Here is a 14,645-nt window from a genome sequence, read left to right as displayed (position 1 = left end):
AGACAAGAAAAAAGAACCCTGGACAAACCTGTTAACCTATGTAATTAAAACCGTTTCCGTCTCAAATATAGTATAACACATAATCAAGACCCCAACAGCTCTCTTTCAAGAAACCGTCGCTTAGCGATGGCGCCAGTGACGTCTTATCTGGTGCCCAGGAACGTAAACAAGTCTACTGGAGACATAACGTTCTAAAGTTATTCAGAACAAACTGCTGTTTTTCAGCTTCATTCTTGAAGTATTACATTTGGGTATATTGAATATCTCCTTAAAACTCTGACCTGCAATAGTCAGAAACAAATTGGCCTCTTAATTAACTGAATGCAAAAGTGCAACGAATGACTTTCCAATAAAAGAATAACCAGAAAACTTCACACCTAGGACATTAACCGTTAACTTGCCTGTGCCTGTTAGGTTGCGCATACAGGCTGGTCCGAGCTCTTAATGCAGTTCCATCTCCTCCCGAGGGGTGTGTGGACTTTGCCAAGGGTCTTCTTCCATATCTCCAAGCACCGATGATTTCGGAGCTTCTTTCGCTTCCTCTGCCAAGTTAAACGACATCTTCATGCCCTTGATATTCACTCTCAAAATCGCCGGGTATATGAGATTCCCTTCAGTCGAAGCTTAGCGCGGATCTCCTTGTATCCCTGCCATTCCTTCATCATGCCGGGGCTGTAGTCGGCGAGGAACTGCAGCTGGGTGCCATCAGGGAGAGTAGGTTTGGCTTTCCTTGCACCCTCCAGGATAGCCTGCTGGTCGGTGTACCATAGAAGTCTAAAAACCATGGTCTGCAGCCTTGAGGTGTTGTTGGAAAAGATCCTATGTGCTCTATTGATCTCCAACGGAGTGCTGTGGGAATTCTTGAGTGCTGGAATCCAATTAGGCAGTATCTCCAGGAGGTAACCTCTTGGATCATCGCCCTCAGCGCCTATCGGTAAGTTGACCAGCCACACATTGTTTCTCCTGGATCTGTCCTCCAAGTCATTTAACTTCTTCCATATCTTAGACACCTCCGCGAGACAGGAGTTAGTAATGTTCTCATTCTTGCTTAAACAAACCTGAATGTTGTCTATTTTATTGAGGACTACAAAATTTTTTAGCGTGAATGTCCGCTTGCTCCTTTAACGACCGGAGAATGTTTCCATTCTCTGCCATAAGCTTCTGTATGGGGTCGAGAGCCTTTTCCGGCAACTCCTTTAGCATGTGGGCTACCGTTTCTTGCAGTGATTCTATCTCTGTTGCCGTTGTTTGCTTAATTAGCATAGCTATTTCCTCGGATGAATCGCTAGCTTGGTGTCGTCTGCTGGTATCTTGTTTCCTGGTTGAATTTGGATCTTTTTTTTTGAAGTCATGTCGTTAGTTAGATCTTTCTCCAACTCAGCCTTGTATTAAAGCCATCTATGAGCCCTAAAGAACATGAAAAAGGAGGGTTATATTTCAGCGCTCAGTGCTGTGCTGCCATCTTGCCTCATGCCTCACCGGAAGTCCCTGATTATTCTTGATGATGTGCTTGGCGCTCTCCTAAATGGAAGTGATATAGCCACCGCTGTCTTTTGACTGCAGCAAAGGGTTTTATGGGTGTCTTGAAGTATGTCATTACAATAAGATTTAATTATCTGTTATTGATGGGTGGCAGTTAGATCTGTCCCAATCCTGCACATGCTGATGGTGATTAGCAGAATGTGACCCCTTGAAATAGAGCTGCCCTGCCCTTTTGCTCCAGTAGGTGTCGCTGCTGAGGCTGGCCGTGCGCATGCATCGGGCCGTCGAGTCCCGATTTCCATGATGGCCGATCAGGTCTCGGGTTAAAAGGGAGCCTGTTTATTTTGGCGAATGAGCAATTTTATATGAATATATAACCCTGAACTTTGCCTGCATTCTATAAGTTAGCGCATTTTAACTGGATTTAGGCAAATAAAGTGCCACTGTAATGCAGGGTTTGCGCTAATTGGAGGTCAGCATGAGAGTTTTAGTAGTATATAGGTTTATGGAGCATTTTGTGATCTGCACAGCATACTCACAGTTACTTTGTTGTAGGGAATTCCGAGTCAAACAAGAAAGAGAAGGGAACTCAAGAGCAATAAAAATAATCCAGTATTGCCGTCTTTATTTTCTTCTCAAAGAAAGTACAGAACCCTGGTGAGTACAAGTGTTACTTTAAGAACTTAATTTTGAATATTTTATTTCTGCTTCAAAAGTGACCTTTTGCATTTATATTCCTCAGGAATGTGGCGACAGTCAGAGTGCAAAATGTGTTAATATAAAGTGTCCCCTCAAAGGCCTCGATAGCAATGCATTTCTGGTCTTGCATTCACGAATATGGAACACTACTTTCCTGGAGGTAAATATAAAAGTAGATCTGTGATCAGTGTGTACTAACCTTTTATAAAAACACTATTTTACAATTCTTATGTATGCATCTAACTCTGTTTTGCAGGAATTTTCCAAACTGAACTATCTTGACATCATTGTTAAAGCAATGATAACTGTTGAATCAAAGGCCAAAAACATTGTGGTTAAGAATTCAGAAACTAAGGTAATCTACTCATTGTAGTAATTAAGAATACATTGAGTATAAAACTATAACATAAGTCGTTCATGAATAACTTTTGAAAAGAATATTTTCTCCAGTTAATTTTGAATGCAATTTTATGTCATTAGATAAAATTACTGTTTACATACAATAACTGAATAATTCCTAAGAACTGAGGCTGAAGAGTGAAGATTTGGGGTAAATTGCCAAATTTATTGAGGTACATTGAAGGCTGAGCAGTGGTTAATAAACAATGATTTAATGTAGGTGGTTGAACTGTCTAGATTTTTAAGGATTAAAGAGCAGCTTAAAAAACAGCCAGAGACAGAGGACCTTTTCACTTGTATATTGGATATCTTCAAGGCTATCTTACATATCGGGATTACATATCTTCAAGGTGCAATGCCTCAGATAGTCAGCGTCCTTCTGATGACCCTCACCATCCAGGATATGCCTTGTTCTCGTTCTTACCATTAGGCAGGAGGTACAGAAGCCAGCGGGCACACACTCAGTGATTCAGGAACAGCTTCTTCCCCTTTGCCATCTGATTCCTAAATGGACATTGAAACCATGAACACCACCTCATTAATTTTATAAATTTCTATTTCTGTTTTTGCACTACCTATTTTAAAGTAATTGTTTAATATACATATATACTTGCTGTAATTTGTTTTTTTCCCTATATTTTCAAACTTAATAATTAGACTTTTATGGATGTTGTTGAAGAGAATCTCCTGTGTCTGTACTGTTTTATTGAACAGTACAAGAATGGAATGGATCTTAATAAATATTCTTTAAACTTGGTCTAAACAAATGGCCTCTATTAAATAATAGAGAACAGAAAATAATGGCAAGAAGGCTTTAAGAGTTAATCCTCTCTGAGGCTTCACCTGATACAGGATTTTAACAAGTGTTTACTCATAGACACCAGAAAGAATATAATTTGCAGAAAAAAAATTCAAGTTGAAGACTTAAATGTTGAAGTTGTTGTTATTTCTTTGCAGCTACTCTTGTTGGAAGATTGTTTCAATAGACATATCACATAGTTGTTTAAGACTACCCTGCCACACTATTATGTCTCCTGGTCCCATCAGCCTGCACCCAGACCATAGCACTCCAGAACCCTCCCATCCATGTACCTATCCAAATTTCTCTTAAGTATTGAAATCTACCACATATCCACTATTGCCGCTGGCAGCTTATTTCATACTCTCACCACCCTCTGAATGAAGAAGTTGTCCCTCATGTCCCTCTTAGACACTTCACCTTTCACCCTTAATCCATGACCTCTAGTTCTAGTCTCACTCAACTTCAGAGGAAAAGGCCTACTTGCATTCAATCTATCTATATCCCTCATAATTTTGTATACCTCTTTCAAGCCTCCCCTTATTCTCTGAACTCCAGGGAATAAAGTCCTAACTTTTTCAAACTTTCCTTATAACTCAGGTCCTCAAGTCCTGCCAACATCCTTGTAAATTTTCTCGGTACTCTTTTGTTGATCCTGTAGTCCCGTGACCAGAATTACACACAATACTCCCAAGTTATGCCTCACCAACATCTTGTACAACTGCAACATAACATTCCATCTCCTGTACTCAGTATTTTGATATGTGAAAGCCAATTTGCCAAAAGTTCTCATTATAACCCTGTCTACCTATGACGCCATTTTCAAGGAATTATGGATCTGTATTCCCAGATCTGCACTCCTTGGTGCTCTACCATTCACCGTGCAAGTCTTACTCTGGTTTGCCCTTCCAAAGTGCAACACTTCACACTTGTCTGCGTTAAATGCCATCTGCCACTTTTCAGCATGTTTTACCAGCTGGGCTGGTAGCCAGGCTCACTGGCCTATAATTTCTAGGCTTGTTCTTGGATCCTTTCTTGAACACTGGCAATCCTCCAATCTTCCAACACCTCACCCATGGATAAGTATATTTTAAATCTCTCGGGCTAGGGTCCCTGCAATTTCTGCAGTAGCCTCCCACAAGGTCTGACGGGACACATTGTCAGGCCCCGTAGACTTATCCACCCTAATGTGCCTCAAGACAGCAAACACCACTTCCTCTGTAATCTGTTTAGGGTCCATGACTTCACTGCTACCTTGCCTCACTTCTATAGACTCTACACTTGTGTGCAGGAAATGACATTAAACAATCTTGTATTTTGAAGCATTATCTTGCATTTCTTGTACTTGAGTATCTCTTTTGCTCCTTGCTGCCTATACCTGCTATGCATCTCCTTCCTCTTAACCATGGCCTTCAATATCTCTAAGGTTCCCTAAACCTGCTATTCTTGCCTTTTATTCTGACAGGAACATACAAACTCTGTACTCTCAAAATTTCACTTTTGAAAGCCTCCCACTTACCAAGCGCACCTTTGTCAGCAGACAACCCGTCCCAGTCCACACTTGCCGGATACTTTTTGATACCATCACAATTGGCCTTTATCCAATTTAAGAATTTCAACCCAAGGACCAGACCTATCCATGAAAGAATTTATCTGTTTCTTAATGACTGATCCTCAGAGACCACAATTTTGTCAATGTTCTTGAACAGGCATCTTTCAATTGGTTGACCCTGCATGAAACAGGAGAATTTTTAATGGTGTTTAACTTTTTAAAAATATTCTTTAGGTACGGGTTACAGTATTTCCTGAAAAAACAGTGAGCCATTACTTCGGAGTTCCTTGGTGGATCATTTTTGTTGCCATCCTGGTTGGGATTTTGTTGCTGGCACTTTTAATATTTTTATTATGGAAGGTGAGTGCACCCAGCTTTTTATTCCCATAGACCCAAAACCCAGTTACTGCAACCGGGTCAATCTGTCTGGAATCTTTGTGATATACTTTGGCATTTATCTTAGTTGGACATGGTTTGCTTTTTAATAGCCAGTGACTGTTATTTAACCCGCAAATGGGAATTGATTTTGGCCTAGGATATGCCCATGCTAGCCCATAATTCTAACCCAAGAAGAAAATGGCACCTGCCTTTCTTATTTACATCAAGGAGAATTTGCTGGAAGTGCTGTTCCAAATTCAATGGTGAAAACTCATGCTGGACCTTCAACTTAAACTCTGTCATGCAGCGAAAGGATTAGGGGAGTGAGTTATGAAATGGCTGAATGAAACAGTGGCACACAGCTTAACTCTGATTTACACTTGTGTGTACTAGCTTATGCTGTAGCCTACACAAGTGGGCTACACCGTTGTGAGCACTTATACTTGTGTGTTGGTGTGTCTGCGTCTCTCTGCAATTCACCACCAAAACGCTAGTTGGCGGTGGGGTTTCTGTGCCACTGTGTTGAGTTTCTTTGTTGTTGAAACTCAACACGAAGAAACTCGTACTTCAAACAATGGCGACTGAAACTGAAGGAGGGTGAATTTTCTGTGCTTGTCCGGCCACTGAGAGGCATGGACGAGGAAATGCATTTCAAATATTTTTGGATGTCGGCAGGTAGATTTGACGATTTGGTGCATCGTCTCCAACCATTTATCTCACATCAGCGTACGCACAGTATACTCAGAGATTGGCAGTCACCATTCGAGTTTTAGCTTCAGGTGGAAGTCAACAGGCTGTAGCAGCTAGCTACAAACTGGAGTCAAGCACAGGGTCCTCCATAATTTCGGAGGTCTGTAAAGCTTTATGGAAAGCATTGCAGCCGGAGTTCCTTCCCTGCCCTTCAGTCGCCCAATGGGAAGCTATTGCAGCGTAGGAGGAAATGCGATGCTACCAAGCAGACCAATCACAGTTGTTGTGGTCTGCATCGCCGGGAGAGGTGCGTGATAGGTTACGGCATTGAGTTCGGCGTAGGGTACGCGGCTACGCCGTACATTTGACGCACAAGTATAAATCAGCCTTTAGCCGTGTCCCCTGACTAGTAGCTGTCAAAAGCAGACTGTCTTTGATATTTAGAAATATTCTAAAATCAGCAGTCATTGAGATTTTTGACAATTAATTTTTAAAATTAAAAGAGCTAATCAAATCAACTTGAAAGGATCTGAAGATAACTGGTACTTGCCTTGATCCTTCATATCCATGAGGTTTGGCTCATAGTCATCAGTCCTGCATTTTGCTACCTTTCGGAGGTTTAGACCATCCCAAAAGGTGGTGCCCAGCCAGATTCTTTCACTTAATATCACCCTGAGAGTAAAGGATTCAGTAGAAGTATAGCACAGCTACAACATTCAGCTGCAGTGTTGATAATGTGCTCTGGAACTTGCCATACCCCCAATCAATTGTTCCAGTGCAGAATAGTAATGAGAGAGAGAGAGAAATTTATCGAAAGTGGTCCTAACTTAAAAGCAAAATAACAGAATTACTGATGTTCACTGATTCCATAACGCTTAATTCTGTCTGAGGTTCCTCAAACTGCCATCTGGTTCTCCTCCAGCCATACAAAGCACTGATTGGGAAATGCACTGCTACTCCTTCGTTACAAGTGAATCGAATCCAAATGCGTTCCACCCAGCAGCTTTGGAATACCTTCTGAGAGTAGATGTGGATGTGTTTGCCTGCATCCGAAGTAAACTCAGGTTCAGTTCCACTGCTGTTCGTGAGGAGTTTGCATGCTCCTTCCATGACCATATGGGTTCCCTCCAGTGATCCAGTTTCCTCCCACATTCCCAAGACGTATGGGCTATTAGGTTGCTTGGTCACGTGTGTAATTGGGCAGCGTGGGCTTGTTTGGCTAGTTACTGTACTGTACCTCAAAATTCCTCACACGTCTGACGGTGGCCGTCTCCAACAGGAAGGCCAGTTGTACTTGAATGCCGTAATGTTAGCACACCTGGTCAGTACTGTGTTGGAGAAGGAGAAGTTATCATTGACCAGGAATTTAACTGTATTTGCCATATAAATACAATAGTTTTTACAACATGGCAATAATTGAGCTGACTTTTTAAAAAAAAATGCTTCTTGCCCCTCGGACAAATAAAGGGTATGATGGAATGCTTTGCATTTGCCTTGATAATTGGAACTCGAATACTCAAAGTTCAACAATACCTCAGAGAAAAAAGCCCACTTGATTGTTTCTGATGGTGATTGTACCAATCAGTCTTTCACCACCAGCACAATGTAGCTGCTGGACATAGTATCTTTAAGAAGCATATTAATGACTTGCTGAGAATTTTTTTTTCCCTAGCACTTTCCAAAGCAGGGTCCTGAGAACCTTGGGTAGCACAGATTTTTTTTGCATCAATATACGTTTTTTTTGCTTTCATCACATGGCATCCAGTCTTGAAAATATGGTGTCACTTTGTCGTCGTTGGGTCAAAATTGCAAAGTTCTCTGTCTTCAGCATGGGTTTCCAAGATTTGAGAAAGAGGCTTACAATTTCTTTGAAGGAAATTTTTGACAGGCCAGCAGCATCCTCAGCATGATTTCTATTTTCTCAATACATGTATTGATTCAACATCTCACTTTAAAACTGTTTGCCCTCATTAAATTCATTCCACTGACTCGGACTGTATTGTTTGAACGTTGCAAGTGGTCACTTAACTACTTTGATTTGAGAAATGTGAATGTTGTGGTTGCTTCGAACCTGGTACTGAATGTCACTCTGTGAAAGTAGTAGCTTTACCATTGGATCGTGACTGAATTCTACTCTGCATCAAAGTAAATTAATTATTATAAGATTTCAGCTAACATATGGGTTTAAAGAATGTCATGAATAATTAGAGTCTGCCTATTATGAACTTGTGATTATAGAATTGCCAGTGCATACTTTGTCTCTTCTTTAGTTTTAAACAATGTATTTTAAAAATGTATTCTGTCTTGAATTGAAATTTTCTGTGATATTGCACAGGTTTCCAGTAAATGTTCAACTTCTAACAACAGTGTGTACTGAAAAGTGGCTTTAAGAAAAAAAAACTTGATTATTAAACAATTATATCTTGTAGTTTGGTTTCTTCGGCAAAAGCAAAGATTCCCAATATGACGCCAGGTATCACAAGGCTGAGATCAATGTTCAGCCATCTGACAAAGAAAGACTGACTACTGATGCGTAATGTTGACTTGCTTCAGTCACTGGTTTGGTAAATAGTCCATTGGTCTGATTCTTAGCTTGGAGCAGCATGGTGTATGGAGCTTGGCATCACTTTCATCTTTCTATTCCTCCAAAGGGACAGTCTCACAGATTGACAGCATTAACACCAAAACAAAACCTACTGGGGCGTGGATACTATAAAAATAAATTGTTCTGTTGTTAAATGAACATGGGGAAACAATTTTGAATATCCAACTCTAAACTGTACAATTGGAACATAGAATAGTACAGCACAGTACAGGCCCTTCAGCCCACAATGTTGTGCTGACCCTCAAATCCTGCCTCCCATATAACTCCCCACCTTAAATTCCTCCATATACCTGTCTAGTAGTCTCTTAAACTTTACTAGTGTATCTCCCTCCACCACTGACTTAGGCAGTGCATTCCACACACCAACCACTCTCTGAATAAAAAAAACCTTCCTCTAATGCCACCCTTGAACTTCCCACCCCTTACCTTAAAGCCATGTCCTCTTGTGTTGAGCAGTGGTGCCCTGGGGAAGAGGTGCTGGCTGTCCACTCTATCTATTTTTCTTAATAACTTGTACACCTCTATCATGTCTCCTCTCATCCTCCTTCTCCTGGTTTTAATGAATAATTACTAATATTCTGCTCCTATGTCTTATGGTCTTAATAGTACCTGAATTTAAAATGCCATTCTTCACAAAGAAGAATGATCAAATACAAATGGTTTATAAACATTTGAAGATATTGGCATAATATTTTGGAACTTTTTAATGCTTATGCAGCTTCACTGTAACTTCCTTTGCATGGATCTTGTTTGGGATATGGTGCTTGCCCTTTAAGTTACACTGTTCTTCCACAGGTTTCAGCTGTCAGAATTAATTTTAAAAGTACTTTTTTTTTCTGAAATAGTCAATTTGTTGCCTTCTAAATTGTATGTCTTTTCTGAACAACTGTTCCAAGCCTTTGAGTTATCACATATCTATTTATTTAATGATATTAGTAAGATATTTGTGGTTTTCATCTTTTCTTACAAAATCCAGTTTACCAGAGTCAGTACTGGAGGGGGAGAAAACATTTCCATTTTGGAAAAAGTAACTTCTGTTACCAATATCTATTGGCATTCATCCCTTAAATATTGTCCTACTACATAAAATTTAATTTGGGAAGAATTTAAGGTACTTTATACAATTTTATAATTGAATACATTCCCATCTGTATATATGAGAAATTTTGATTATAAAACCTAATCTGTTGAGCTGTTCCTGACCAATTAGCTGACTCAACTGCAGTAAAATTCTTTTCACTTTTCTAAAGAAGGTTATAATGTTTTTATTCTTCAGAAAATAATAAAGCTTGAGGATTCTCTTTGCTTTGGGTTTTGCAGGGCTGTGGGTTAATGAGAGGTTTGGCATTATTGCTGCAATATTAATTGCTGGTGTGATTAACTATCTTGGTATTATTCAGCAGGATTGCATGTACCAGAGCTTTTCCTAGGGATACAGTATTATAAACTGAATCTTTTAATTCTATTTTGCACATTTACAGTGTGGATTTTTTAAACGTTCCCATTATGAAGACAATGTTCCAAGGTACTACGCAGTTCGAATCCGGAAAGAAGAACGACAACCCTTTGAGGATGAAAAATTAAGCAAGAAACAAGACAAGAAACAATGGATGACAACCTGGCAGGAAAATGAGAGTTACTCCTAAGACTATTTTTCCCCAAGAGTGCTTGAAACAAATTCAATTTAGAACTCCAAAGCAACTCATCCATTTTGGTACTTCATAACTGTGCACTGCTTTTTCTGCAACCGAGGATGGTTGTTGGTAATGCAGAAGTCTTTTGGCTCTGCATATGTAGCTCAGTGTACCTTGCTCCTTTACATCCAGAATACCCTTTGGTGTAAATGGCTTTTAGACTGTGCTTCAAGTTTGGTGCTGAAGATGTGCCTGACACAGCAAGTGCACAGCAGTATGGGATTGAATTAGTGTCTGCTTCAGAAGATGGGTGTGAAAACAGACTTCCAATTAATTTCAATAACATTTTGGCTTTAGCCTTTATTAAAATCTGTAGCAGACTATAAATTTTTAACTGATATGGCCAGGACCAAATAAGCAGAGATATAGCCCAGTGCATGGAAAAAAAATTGTATAGTTTTATAAATAGTTATATATTATAGAATGTCCTGGTATTTATTTTGTCATAAAACTGTCTCTTTCATAATTAGTAGACCACAGATTTCTCTTCAAGGAGGGAAAGTGTTTTAAATGTAGAAATGAACTACATATAGCTCTGTTCAATATTTTTTAATCCAGGTATAGACTTGAATTAAATGGGCACAACATCTTGAAGAGCTGACTATTTGCTTATATTTAGCTTTATTCAGAATAACATTATTTGCCACATATTACTGAAAAAGGGAGGCAAATATTTAATGTACTTAAGGAGCATGTTGTATAGCATTTGTCCCAAAAATCCCAATTTGTTACTTTTTATTACAAGAGGATAAATGCCCCTGGACTTTAATAGTTAAGACTGCTGTAATAACTTATTTGTGTGCATTGCAAAGGAAAGTACATATGTGGAGTTTGCCATCTGTAACAGAACAAATTACAAATAATATTAAAGTATTTTATGGCTGAGAACAGGAAGATGGTGACAAATGGTATCTATTACACTGGAAGAAGGAAATGGAGTGCCAGCCAGCTAAAGGTACTAACCCAGATAGTATAAGAATAGATTTCCCCCCCCAATTACTAAGGCTTATTGGGAGGACGGTATCTATGGCCATGTTACAGAGACTTTGCAATACCCACTGAATGTGGAAGAATTTGTCTTTCAGTCAAAGGCTAACTTTTTTACTTGTACTTTGGGTATGGCTTGTAGGCTGCTTGTTTGATTTTGTGGATGTGTTATCCCAGGTTATCATCTATGCTATCCATTTCAGTATTGTGATATCTGTAAATTCAGTATTATACACTTTAATTGATGCATGAATATTTACATACTATCTGAAGGATAGAATGTAAATTACCTTGGTTCTGACCTGTGGATTCATGTTTGAATCTTTCTTGAAAATCAGCAGTGTGTTTCAGTGAATAAATCTGATGGGGAAGAGTTCCAGCTTTGAACTACTTTTCTTCAACCGTAGTATTTTGTGTAGAGGTTCAGCATTTACTTTTACATTTCTTCCTTTTACTGATAAGTTTTACCATTTTTTAACAAACAGACAGGTAACCATTTGGTAGTTATTTTCTATGATGCATTTTGGATTTTCCAGTACCCTTCATCAACATTTTTTTGTAATAATGATACTTATTCTGTAATTTTTTTAGTTTATAAATTCACACGATATTGGATTATTATTGTCTTTTGTCTCATTTTGCATAATCTAGCAATTTCTCCAACCAAACATTTACACCAAATTTTTTATATTAGCAGCAGAATCAAGGGAAGTATTAGTTTTTTAAATTAAAAAAATTGTTTCTTTTGTGAGGTTATTTTTTTTTAAATGGTTGCTTGATTTGTAGCAGGATAAATGAGGCCCCATTTTGTTATTTATCAGATGAGCACATGCAGGTATTTCAAAACTTCGAAGATTTAAAAAAAAGTTGATTATCAATTTCTGTTTTCTCTTGAAGCAAACATATTGATAACAGCAAGAAGAAAATGCATATTTGTTCCTTAACATTTCATGACTATTTTTGCAACCTAAATCATAATTTGAGGTTTCTCCACTTGGGATTTAACATTGTATGCCAAATTATTTTTCAATTTCCACTGTTTCACTTCTCTCTTCGCTGAAGTGTAGTTTCACTATTGCCAGTCAACTTCCATCAAGTTTTTGGGCATTCTTCATTTGCTCTAATATGACAACCTCTGTAAAGAAGTGAGGGAAGCAACTGCTGGGAAGGGAGGATGGCATTATGGTTAAACCTGTTCCCACGTGGGGTTGACAACAATGTTTTCCACCATTGGTCAGGGCAAATGAATGTGAACTAGAATAATTTTCCCTTTCCCTATCCTGGGAAAACGAAGTCAATTAAGAATGATGTGCACTGGCCAACATTCCTTCAGATTTTTTTTAAACAGCTGTGTGGGCCCACCATTGCTGGAAGCCAGAAATTTTTACACAGCCTGAAAATGGCGGAGCACTTTAAATGACTTTTTTTGCAATATGCATACTATGAATACTTAGAATGAAAGTTGAAAAATCCCATCTTTTGATTTTATATTAATTGAAGGTATGATGAAATGCAGTACAACAAAGAATCTTTTACATTTCGTAAATTTTTAAAAACTTAAATGGTATTGGTGCTCAGCTTATTAACAATGAGACTTCCATTCTGTGTTTATTGCTACACTTTGTAACAGTGTTTTTACCTGAAACACTGAGAATGTAAATATGTTGAAACTTTCAAATACTTCAAAGTAAAGGTTTTGGTACAAAATTTGTGGATAATATTAATTAGCACAGTATATTTGTTAAATACCCTGTAATTAATTAAGATTTCAAAGTCATCAGCATAATTTCAAAATTTTATCAATATTATATTAAAGAATATTCCAGCTGAGCCACAACAAAGGCTGTGTGTGCAGGAGCATTTCAGTTATGTGCTGCCGCACACCGGCGCAACTTAGAGGGAACAGTGTTGGACAAGTAGCTGTAGGATTCAACGCAGTATGAAGCGTCTTTTAAAAAAGATTTTAAAAAAAGTCTTTAGAATATTTTAAAAGGCCACTCTTGCAAGTTCCAGAAGACACTGATACGGGTAATCAGTTGCATTAATGAAAATAATTTGATAATTCTTTCAATATGATAGTAAATTGAATTTTTGAATGCTTCATTTCTGCTGCAAGGGGTGCTAGCCTACAATTTCAAGTTCAAAATTTCTTCTATATGTTGCATTGTTTCAGGGCAGTTTGATTATTAAACTTCACAAACTAAGCTTATTAAAATTACTACAGCCTTTCTGCTTACAACTGCAGAGTAATATGGCACTGCATTTGTGAATGTGCTTATTGAGAATGTTATCTTTTTGATCATGGATGAGCACAAAATTCAACTTTGGCTATTTGAGCAAACTTCCAAAAAAGACCACTTGTCTCTTTTTTTTAAACCATTTGAAATAAAGTTTGTTGAATGCAGTTTCTGTACATCGATTTCTTAAAATCACAAATTAGATGATACAGTAAGGGAGAAATGTGATTTGACTTTCAGATAGCACCTTTCAACATCTCAGGATCTTCCACTGCACTTGACAATAGAGTACTTAAAAGTACATCCTCCTGTAAGAAAATGCTGCATCTGCTAGTGTAACAGCTGAGGGATGACTGACTGAAGACAGAGCCAAGTATTTTAAGGGACTTGATAGAGTAGACAGTAGAGGCAAATTGCCAGGCAGCATCTCTAGGAAGAGGTACAGTCGACATTTTGGGCTGACACCCTTTGTCAGGACTAACTGAAAGAAGAGCTAGTAAGAGATTTGAAAGTGGGAGGGGGAGATCTGAAAAGATAGGAGAAGACAGGGAGGGATGGAGCTGGCAAAAGGGATATGAGAGGATCATGGGACAGGAGGCCCAGGGAGAAGGAAAAGGGGGAGGGGGGGGGGAAGAAACCCAGAGGATGGGCAAGGGCTATAGTCAGAGGGAGAAAAGGGAGAGTGAGAGAAAGAATGTGTGTTGGGGTACGAGGGGAGGATGGGGCATTAGCGGAAGTTAGAGAAGTCGATGTTCATGCCATCAGGTTGGAGGCTACCCAGACGGAATATAAGGTGTTGTTCCTCCAACCTGAGTGTGGCTTCATCTTTACAGTAGAGGAGGCTGTGGATAGACATGTCAGAATGGGAATAGGACATGAAATTAAAATATGTGGCCACTGGGAGATCCAGCTTTCTCTGGTGGACAGAGCATAGGTGTTCAGCGAAACGGTCTCCCAGTCTGTGTCGGGTCTCGCCAATATATAAAAGGCCACATCGGGAGCACTGGACGCAGTATATCACCCCAGCCGACTCACAGGTGAAATGTCGCCTCACCTGGAAGGACTGTCTGGGGCCCTGAATGGTGGTGAGGGTGGAAGTGTAAGGGCATATGTAGCACTTGTT

General features: G+C 39.0%; 1 protein-coding gene across 2 annotated transcripts in view; it reads left to right on the top strand.

The window, feature by feature from the left end:
- The window catches only part of LOC140199575 (integrin alpha-6-like), a 102,240-nt gene extending 88,557 nt beyond the window's left edge, over positions 1-13,683 (top strand). The window contains exons 21-26 of one of the 2 annotated variants that reach the window (XM_072261874.1): positions 2,038-2,139; positions 2,225-2,341; positions 2,438-2,536; positions 5,166-5,291; positions 8,429-8,563; positions 10,086-10,169. In XM_072261874.1, the coding sequence (XP_072117975.1) occupies positions 2,038-2,139; positions 2,225-2,341; positions 2,438-2,536; positions 5,166-5,291; positions 8,429-8,536 (552 nt within the window). In that variant the 3' untranslated portion in view covers positions 8,537-8,563; positions 10,086-10,169. Of the gene's footprint in view, positions 1-2,037; positions 2,140-2,224; positions 2,342-2,437; positions 2,537-5,165; positions 5,292-8,428; positions 8,564-10,085 lie in introns of both variants that reach the window. The other variant, XM_072261872.1, reaches the window with a different exon arrangement.
- Positions 13,684-14,645: the final 962 nt, after the last annotated feature.

The sequence above is a fragment of the Mobula birostris genome, chromosome 6 (assembly GCF_030028105.1).
Source record: "Mobula birostris isolate sMobBir1 chromosome 6, sMobBir1.hap1, whole genome shotgun sequence".
Taxonomy (NCBI): Eukaryota; Metazoa; Chordata; class Chondrichthyes; order Myliobatiformes; family Myliobatidae; genus Mobula; species Mobula birostris.
Note: the sequence above shows the minus strand (reverse complement) of the source record. Positions and strands in the feature narration are given on the sequence as shown.